The sequence below is a fragment of the Populus euphratica genome, unplaced genomic scaffold (assembly GCF_000495115.2).
Source record: "Populus euphratica unplaced genomic scaffold, PopEup_1.0 scaffold1188.1, whole genome shotgun sequence".
NCBI lineage: Eukaryota > Viridiplantae > Streptophyta > Magnoliopsida > Malpighiales > Salicaceae > Populus > Populus euphratica.
In genome coordinates, this window is record NW_011501042.1 from 39,648 (window position 1) to 49,558 (window position 9,911).

General features: G+C 36.1%; 1 protein-coding gene across 2 annotated transcripts; it reads right to left on the reverse strand.

Moving 5' to 3' along the window:
* Window positions 1-1,080: 1,080 nt before the first annotated feature.
* On the reverse strand, window positions 1,081-9,188 carry LOC105117133 (putative chromatin-remodeling complex ATPase chain). Of its 2 annotated transcripts, none has more exons than XM_011014691.1 (25): window positions 8,874-9,187; window positions 8,134-8,256; window positions 7,932-8,038; window positions 7,200-7,306; window positions 6,617-6,714; window positions 6,317-6,496; window positions 5,960-6,181; window positions 5,524-5,658; window positions 5,106-5,388; window positions 4,939-5,012; window positions 4,578-4,798; window positions 4,402-4,489; window positions 4,226-4,319; window positions 3,961-4,149; window positions 3,817-3,848; window positions 3,614-3,690; window positions 3,425-3,514; window positions 3,265-3,334; window positions 3,098-3,152; window positions 2,952-3,010; window positions 2,713-2,878; window positions 2,125-2,303; window positions 1,803-2,018; window positions 1,527-1,625; window positions 1,081-1,398 (listed from the first exon to the last, which is right to left on the reverse strand). In XM_011014691.1, exons 1-25 carry the CDS (start codon window positions 9,060-9,062, stop codon window positions 1,381-1,383), a joined length of 3,171 nt encoding a protein of 1,056 aa, XP_011012993.1. In that variant the 5' UTR covers window positions 9,063-9,187; the 3' UTR covers window positions 1,081-1,380. The 2 variants fall into 2 exon arrangements, with proteins under 2 accessions (XP_011012993.1, XP_011012994.1); XM_011014692.1 differs by having other exon boundaries at window positions 1,118-1,398; window positions 1,527-1,622; window positions 8,874-9,188.
* Window positions 9,189-9,911: the final 723 nt, after the last annotated feature.

Here is a 9,911-nt window from a genome sequence, read left to right on the forward strand (position 1 = left end):
AAATCAAAAGAAAGAAAGCATAGAAATGAAAATACTAGAAGATAAAATGATTTTCTTATATTTTGTTTTGTTTGGAAGGGGTGAAATCAGAAGCAATGAAAATGAAAGAAAAAGGTTGATTTTTTAAAATTAAAAAAAATACTACAAAAATTACAATTTTATCCTTTTTTGACCTTTCAACCGAAACATTCCTCAAACAAAGGTAAAAGCAATTAATTTTATATTTTATATTGTAGCTTTCTTTCCAATTTGGAGGAGAAATTATTCTTCGAAGTTCTCCTTTTTCATGAATTATTTTCATACAAATCCCATATATTTTTCTGAAATAGATGTAGTAATAAAACAATTTATATACTCAACAATTTCTTCAATTTGAAGAGCAAATATGACAAGGTCCTAGCAGAAAACTTTCGCCTCTAATTCCACTCAAACATAGAAGCCGTACGTCCCTTCTATAATTTTTTTTCCTTTTAAAATCCACTCTTCCCAAATACTTTGATAGAGATTATTGGGCTAGCGTTTCTAGTATTCCAATAACCAAAAATAAAGATAAGATAGGTTTAAATATATATTTTGAGAAAATTTAAAAACACAAATGGTAAAGTGAATTTAATAATTATACCATGATTTTTAGAATGGATAGTATATTTAAATTGAGACTATAAAAAATAGAAGGTTAGACATTTATCATGTCGTACGTGGGAATCTTGAAGGTTTTTGGACCCCTTCACTGGAAATTGATTGCAGGGTTCTTGAGTGGATTATCTCAGATATCAAAGAAAAGACTGGCGAAATCCTGCTCACTGCTAGACCTTGCGGCAACTGTTCTAACTTTAAGTAATCTTAAACACGTGTTCTTTGAACTCACCCGCCTGGGTAACGGATACAGATTCTACACACTGCTAAAGGTGTCGGATCCCAGAACGTTTGGGAACTTGGGTTAGCAGTAAGAACAGGGCATTCACGAAGACTGCTCTCTGTTCTATCCATCTCTCATGAACAAGACAAGACACCACTGTAGGTTTCTACAAGCGTGTCCTGACAAGTGCATGAACCCTTTGCAGCTTCAAAACTCAGATCAACACATCAAACATCTCTCTCTGACAGCAGATCCATCTATGGTTAGGGAAATCTAAACTGTTCACCCAATAAATCCATTTAACTTCCTAACATCCACTGCAATAAATATAATAATAGTTCAAGAGTAGACTCTCACATTTTACACATCTCGAAATCTAATGCTGGCCCTCTCCACAAGCAAGACCATGGGATCACTGATTAACAGCAACAAGGGTACTCACCATGATACTACTACTTTTACTAGAATAATATAGTTGAGATTTGTACCCCCTCACGAAATCCTATAATATATACTCAGGATTACTTCTTCCTTTTTCCCTGCAAACAATAGAAAAAAATACACAAATCAGCTACAGCTACCCTTTCCATCCATTCAGCAGCACCTCTCACAAAAAACAAAATAACAAAAAAAAAAAAAAAGGAATTAAATGTGGATTGAAACTTACTGTGGTTAGGTAATCATCCATTGACAACTGCTTCCGCTTCTTTTGGGAAGGAGGGCTCTCAGTTCTTCCCATTGACCGCTTCGACAGGGTCATGCTCTGCTGTGTATGATGGCAATAAAAAAGTTGGTCAGCATAAATGATTAAAGATAATCCAACCATGTACATCATGCAATCCAACATGATGAGTTTTAAAAACAAGACAATAAATGATAACTCATGTGCAAGAGTGTGGGAATGATGGGTAAAACTGGGCTAATGAGGATCATAAAATAGAACCTTGGCAAGCTTCTTTTCTTTACGAGCCTGTCTCTCCCTCTCATCATGTTCTTGGTTTTCCTTCTCCACCAACCGAATTAACGTATCACATCGCCTTGCAAGTTCTTGAGTTGTCCGAGACTTTACAAACCAATCAAAACGAAACAAAGGTGATGTACGGAAAGCCACTTTCAGCTCATCCCAGTTCCCATACCCAAGCTTGTGAACCATGCACATCTATGAATTGCAAAAACAGCCATTTAAATCATAGGATGTTCAACATTCAAGAAAATGAATAAGCTATTGGTATGGCTTTACAGTAAATGATTAAAAAAAAATGCACCATGAAACGATCACATTCTTCATTGTACAATTTCCCTTTGTTCTGACCATACTGGATCTTCAATTCAAGCCAAGGATTCTTGTAACGATCCAATTTCTTCCCAATTGCTTTCATGATCTCATCTTTACGAGAAATTCTGGCCTCCCCTCTTTCAATGTTCTTAATGATCCTATCATAATCTGCACGTATGCCACCATTAGAGAGAGAAATGAATGACGGTGAAATTTTTTAAAGGTCCAATAAACAATAAAATTCAAGTTATCCAACATAATAAACATGACCAAAACCAGACCCATCTGCAACCAGTAATAATCAAGCATAGTTCCAACTTTTTTGTACATAAGTAACCAGGACCAGACAACCAGTGCAAGTAGACAAAAGATGAGACTTTCCGAGAATAGGTTACAACAAACCAAATGAGCGATATCCAGACATTTTATTTGCTTCCAGTTCTGTTACCAAGGGCCCTTGCACCCAACAATACATATGCCATATGACCCCACTTTAACAGGTATGAAGTTCAATCCAGGAGAACTTCATCCACAGCCACTAAATCAACATCATTCCACCAAAAATGAGATCACTTACCATTTAACTCTTTGTATCGCTCTTTGAAAACTTTAGCGTATCTTTCAACTTCCTCTTCTGTTTTCCCTTCCAGTTCAGTAGCAATACTTTTTAAGTCATTCCGACCATATTTTTCACAAGCCCTAATAAAGGTATTGAAGTCTCTTCTACTCCATGAGGAAAATCCCTGAAATTACACTGATGAAATGTAAGTAAGGAGACCCATTATTATCTAATTAACATTTAAACATTCCATTCACCTCTTCCAAAAGCCGTTCTTTTTCTTCCAGTTCCTCAGCAGTTAATGGATCTCTCGTCTCTAAATATCCAATAATCAGTAAATAGTTAGTGAAATGATGTAGAAGACAACATGAGGAAAAAACAGAGAGCAACTGAGATAAATTACCTTCAGGTTCATCCACATCAATTGTATCTTTCAGTTGATTCTTTTGATGTGCTTGCTGAAATTTTGTAACAACTAACCAAATAAGTAAGAAGCACAAGTACCTCAAAAAGCACAACTAAGCAATAAGGGAAGAGATTAAAACTTGTATTATCAATGACAGCACCCACCATGAGGTAGCGTACTTCTTTTTCATACAACTCACTAAGCCTCTGTGTGTTGAAAAACTGGAAATCATGTCTGAAAACAGCAGACAAGAACATTCAAACACGGCATCTCAGAATTCCAATACATTCCAATGAGAAATCAGCAAGTTCCAGAAGCAATTACAATTGAGGCATGCGAGGAATTCGAGGTTCCTTTGGTTTTGCCGGACCACCTTGACGCATTGTTTGCTTGAAGTATTCAGATTCTGAGTAACTGGTAGAAGGAAAGATTACAAAAAAGAAAACACTTGTCATATAATGTTGAACCAATATACTCAAAAAGATTGTGGAAGAATCCAAAGGGAAGCATTACTTGCGCTTCCGCTCCCTCTTTGGAGGTTCGATCCAGTTCTCACTGACAATTTTCTCAAAGTCGAACTTGTTTTCATCCTTCAAACAAAATACAAGCAATGAGATCATAGGGTGATGAAAACAAGCCTCGAAGCTAAACTGGTAAAATTTAGATCAAACAGAATATCCTCCAATGCATAAGAAAAATGGAAGAAGTGCACCTACCTTATCATCATCAAAATCATATAATTCAGCATCTGCCAGAAACCAGATAAAATATCAAAAGTATTACATGTAAACTAACATTCCAATCACTAGGCAGATAAATACACAAAATGCCAAAACAATTCAATATATGGATTCACATACTGTCATCCATTTTAAATTTGATGGCATCTTCAGTGAATTTCTTCATCTTGGCATCGAGCTCAGCTGTTGCCTCTTCTCCCTTAGCAATGATTCTGTCAATGTCCTCATCTGTAATCGTACTATCCTTTGAGCTGAAAACCATCTCAGCCCCAAACCTCACCATTTGAAGCAGCTCATCTTTATTAACAGCTGTATGAAAGAGAAAGGCGTCAAAATGTTGTGCACACAAATACAGATAAGTGCTCAAAATGCAAATGTAACTTACTTTTCTGCTCTGCTAATCTTCCTTGTTGGATCACTAAAGCATCAAGTGCAAGCTTCTTATAAGCCCTCTCAATCACTTTTTCCTCAATTGTATACTGTTTCACAATCAACCATAATGAGAGAAAAAACCAAAACAGATTAGCTTCTACCTTAGCACATCAAAGATCAAATGCAGACCTCTGTGCAAAATCGGAACACTTGGACTTCTTTCTTTTGACCAATCCTATGGGCACGGTCCTGAGCTTGCAAATCAACTTGTGGGTTCCTACAATAAGAACCCCCAGCATCAACAACCCAGACAAGACAAGGAAAAAAGGGGCAGATGCAGCTGAGAGAGACAGCAAGAGCCTCACCAGTCACTGTCATAAAGAATAACAACATCTGCAGTAGCAAGATTGATACCCAGACCTCCAGCTCTTGTTGATAACAAGAAGCAAAATTTCTCACTTCCTGGCCTGTTAAAGGCATCGATGGAAGCATCACGATCTTCTCCGCCAGTATTCCCATCAATCCGACAATACTGGTGCCCACTAAAAATTAAATAGTCTTCGAGAATGTCAAGCAACCTCGTCATCTGCATTAAATGCAAAACCAATTGCATGATCAGTGATTAAGCAATTGAACTGTAACATAATCAGAGGGACATTTCAAATGCTAGTGTACACAGAATAACAATCTTAGCTATCCAGCCAACCATAGCTATCAACAACTCACCTGTGAAAAAATTAAGACCCTGGAATCCCTCTCTTTTAGCTTAGGTAGTAACTTATCCAACAAAACCATCTTACCTGGAAAAGGAAAAATGCAAAAGACTGATTTCTGCTCCAAAATTATGAACACAAACCCAAAAAACATTGTATCCACCCGAAGGCAAAGTTTACCAGCATTGGTAACAAGATGCTCTCCTGTAGTGTAAGGTGGGCCAGGCTCAGCACCCTGGAAAAGATATGGATGATTACAGCATTTGCGAAGCTGCATTGCTATGTTCAAAAGACGCTTCCGTTCTCCACCAGCATTAACAACTTCAAGATCTTTCTGCAGTAAGGCCCTGTAGTACTGTTTCTGCATCTGGGACATTCCAACCTTCAGTATGGTTTCCTTCTTGGGAGGCAAACCTTTCTCAACATCTGATTTCAATCTTCGGAGAAGAAATGGCCGAAGGACCTTATAAATGCAGAATCCATGGAATCAAAATATCAGATGACACCTCATTCTGGCAAAATAATTAGAATCCAAATATTTTTACAAAAAACAATTGAGAGCTTTTCAGGCTCAATGCTAAGAAGGCAATGTGCTTACCTTGTGCAGTTGTTGAACAACTTCCTGCTGGTCATTTTCAGCAGAAATTTGAAACCATTCATCAAAAGTTTCAGCTGAGCTAAAAATCTCTGGCAGAAGAAAGTTGAGAAGAGCCCAGAGTTCATGAAGATTGTTCTGCACATCAAAAATACAAGAAATATTATATTTTCGTAAGAGCAACTATAAAGAATATTATACTTTTACAGCCAAAAGATAACACAAATACAGTAAAGTTCAGTGCAGCCCCATGTCGCCCAAAAACAATTTATCAAACTCAATGATGTTACAGAAATCTACAGAAATCTACGGTAAGCATCACAGCCAACCTCTTTCAGATCAAATGTACAGATATTACATATACAGATCAGTTTTTCTACAAGTACCCATGCATCCCAACTTGGTAACTTTTCATGTCATTAAAGATCCAAGCATATACCTGAAGTGGAGTGCCAGTAATGAGGAGGCGGTAATTGGTGTTATAAAGCCTCATTGTTTTTGAAAGGAGAGAATTTTCATTCTTAATCCGATGAGCTTCATCAATGATAATATACCGCCAACTGAAGCGACGTAAGATAGACTTCTCTTTGATGGCCATTTCAAAACTCGTAACGCAGACATCAAATTTCCCAGCAACCAGTAACTCCTCACGTATATGTTTCTGAGAAAAAAATACAGCATGAAAAAACGCATACAGTAAAGAATTATACATCAATGCGTGCATTGAGATTTTTTTTTCTAAAAAGAAAATCATGCAGCAAAAAAATATCACTAAACCATACTTAATGCAACTTACTCTTTCATCAGGATTGCCAAGAAACTTGATAGCACGTAAAACTGGACAAAAACGACGAATTTCATTCATCCAGTTACCAAGTGTAGATTTTGGAGCAACCACCATATGAGGACCAGTGATTCCTCTAAATTCATGCAGGTAGCCCAATAAAGAGATTGTTTGTAAGGTTTTGCCAAGACCCTGGATTGCAAAATGAAGATGTGTTTAATAGCACATAAATCACCTGAAACTCAAGAGGACAAAAACCAGTGCACTTTTAAACTAAAATAATGCCAAGACCATTTCTTGTTTTGCGCGTACCATTTCATCTGCAAGGATTCCATTTATACCATTCTCATACAGCCTTATAAGCCAGTTCAATCCAGCAAGTTGGTAATCCCTCATCTTTCCCTGAATACCTGCAGAAGAAAGAATAAAAATGAATCTTAGCCTCCAAAATCAGGCTAACCCAAAACAATCACATCAAATGTATGTATTTCAGTGTAATGAGGATATGTGACAAGCCAGGCAAACATCAATAACAATGCATGCTATTCTTCAACTAGCATTAATTTGTGTACATGTAAAGCTAAGGATGATCATTAGGTTTATAGGATCAAATCTCTGGTTAGCTTCGACAAAAATGGAATAGGTAAGAAATATCAATGAGCCTGCTAAAAAAGGATGACAGTAGAAAAACAGTATAAATAAATATAAGTGAATCTGTAAATGCACTGATTCATGATACATCAAACGTGTGTGCATGCAAACAGCAAAGAGATAGTATTTGGATCCAAATTAATAGCAAAAAAATATACAATTCTACACTTAATATAACAGTCAGTCAGGGAGATGCATGTGCGTGCATGCATGCATCAGAAGAGTACATATATAAGGACATTACAAGATGGTTGTGCCACCAGCCGTGTGTTTCCTGATAAACCATCCTCTTCCTCCTTCAGGTATTCTTCATCTTCCTCCTCTTCAGTTACTTTTGAGGCATGTCGACCCCTAGAATAAATTATGAAACCAAAGTAAATTGCAGTTAGATGCACTGAACATGACCAGTACTTTTAGCCTTACCAACAAGCACACATAGTAAATTCAGAATATAGAAGTGGTTCGGTCAAATCAAGCTCCTACATGAGTTGCATGAAAAATTGAATTAAGCATGAAAAGCACATTAAACCAGCTTTGCTGAGCTTGATAAGAATACAATTAATAAAATCCTGTATCTTAGTAATCTAGCAAGACAATGAATGAAGATCATTGTCTGCTACATATTGATGCATGCCCTTCACCTCACATCCTAGCCTTTTATTAACTATGAAGGCAAGAAAATGTGTTCGCAGCCCATCCTGTGCTACTTGGTCTGACATAAAAAAACCTAGCTTACTATGATTTTCAAAAAGCCCTCACAATAAAAGTTTCTGAAAAAAATCATCAATCTTATTAAGAAACAACTAATTGAGTCATGCACAGTTGATACTTGATAATCAAAAATGGAAAAGTTTCCAACAAGCAATTAACAACATAAACTTATTTTTGCTAGAGGAATTGTCGGCAAAAGTATAATCAAGCAACTACAGTATTCAATTTCTTTAGAAAGGGATCTTCAAACAAATAACAGTCAAACCTTCCCTTAGCCTTCTTCTGGGATGCTGATTGATCATGTTTAGCAAAGTGAGCAAACAACTCAGTTTGCTGCAGTAAATATTTCAAGCGTCCCTTCCCCTTGTTATTCTGCAATTAAACCAACTTCAGTAAACTTGCCCAACATCTTTTTCATATTCTACAAGCAACACATTGCAGAAGCCATTCTTGAAAACCAAACATACTATATCAGCATCTATAGCAGCATTTTGTTGATCCAATATCTCCTGAATCTTATGTTTCTTCAATTTTTGCATTTCTTTGAGTCTCTCCTTTTCACGCTTGCTAATTTCATTGCTGGTTCCTTCCTACAGTTCAAATTATGCAAAGAAAAATATCAAAAAATATGCAAAAAAAAAAAAATCAAAGGTCAGCAAACTCGGTACAAATACACGTCACATTGAAAGCATACACCAAAACACCCGCAGAGGAATTCAAAAGCAAACCAACACGGTTCACAATAATTTCAGAACAATCAAAGCCCAAAAGGCCATCGTCAAATCAAGGAAACCCTACAAAAAAAGGCCTGGCCAAAACAATCCATGTGAGTCTACGTAGCTAAATTAAGCTTTTTTATGAACATTTAAGCATCCACCAAACAAAAACCATAACTACCAGTTCCCCTACTCACTTTCTTTCTTCAGTTTCCACCGAGACCCATCAAACAGTACATTATCACAGCAAAAATGCAGAATCACCCCTTCGTTCAGCACGGCAACACATTACGTCGCTAATTTCTCAGTACCTCCCTCTTTTCGAAGCCTAATTTAACAAATTTTCAAGTTTCGTGTCTATTCAGTCTACAAATTTCTCAGTATCAAACCAGTGTTAAACCAACAAAGCTCCTTAAAAACACCAAAACCCTAACTAGATCCAAACACACAACAAACTATCAACAATTTAGAATGGAAAAACGGTAAATTACTTCATCAGCATCCTCGCCTTCATCACCTTCAGCATCTCCAACGGCCTCATCGTCATCGGAGTCAACTGAGCGAGCCACCTCCTCTATCTCCTCCTCGTCTTCCTCTTCGTTGATCTGCTCGTTGAGTGGCTCTTCCTCCGATGACATCGCCTCATCCGACGACGTTCGTTTCTTCGACGGTTTCGCCATGTGAAATATGTTCTTCTCTTTCTCTTAGATCGGGGGTTTCTAAATTTTTAGAGAGAGGGAAGTGCGTGTCGTGGATTTTTGGAAGCGAATTTTGAAAGCAGCAAAATGAAGGGGTCGAGGGCAGGTTCGGTAATCTATTTATGTGGGCTTTTTATTTTTTATTTATATTAGGAGTTTTGAGGTTGGTGATTTCCCGCCTTTATTGGGGAATCGTCATTTCCCTCCTGCTTGGAGGCTGGTTAGCCCATGGTGGCTCAACAGTCATGTTATGTTCGTGGGCTCGTACCTATAGTGCCCAAACACAGTTTTATTCCGTTTAGTAAAAAAAATAAAAATAAAAGCGTGATGATCACCAATCAAATTATATTTTTTTTTAAATTTAAATTTTTTATTATTTTAAATTAATTTTTAGATTATTTTAATATACTGATATTAAAAATAAATTTTAAAAAATAAAAAATATTACTTTAATTCATTTCTAAACCTTTTAAATATTTAAAAAATTAACCAAAAACTTTAATAGATAATTTTTAATGAATTTCGGTATGTAACAAGGTTGTTAAAATCGTGATTTTAACACGGTACGGAAAATACAAAATAAAATTGGATCGTAAAATCATAAAATTGTAAAGAATTTTAAACTACATTAAAAAAATTCATGATTCAAATAAAAATTCATAAATAGCTCAATCACCTTAAAATACATGATTCAAATAAAAATTCATACATAGTTCAAGTATCTTAAAATACATGGTTCAAATAAAAATTCATGCATAATTTAAATAACTTTTCATTAGCTAATAATTAACAAACTTAAAACAAACAATATATTGATTTAGCTATTGCAAA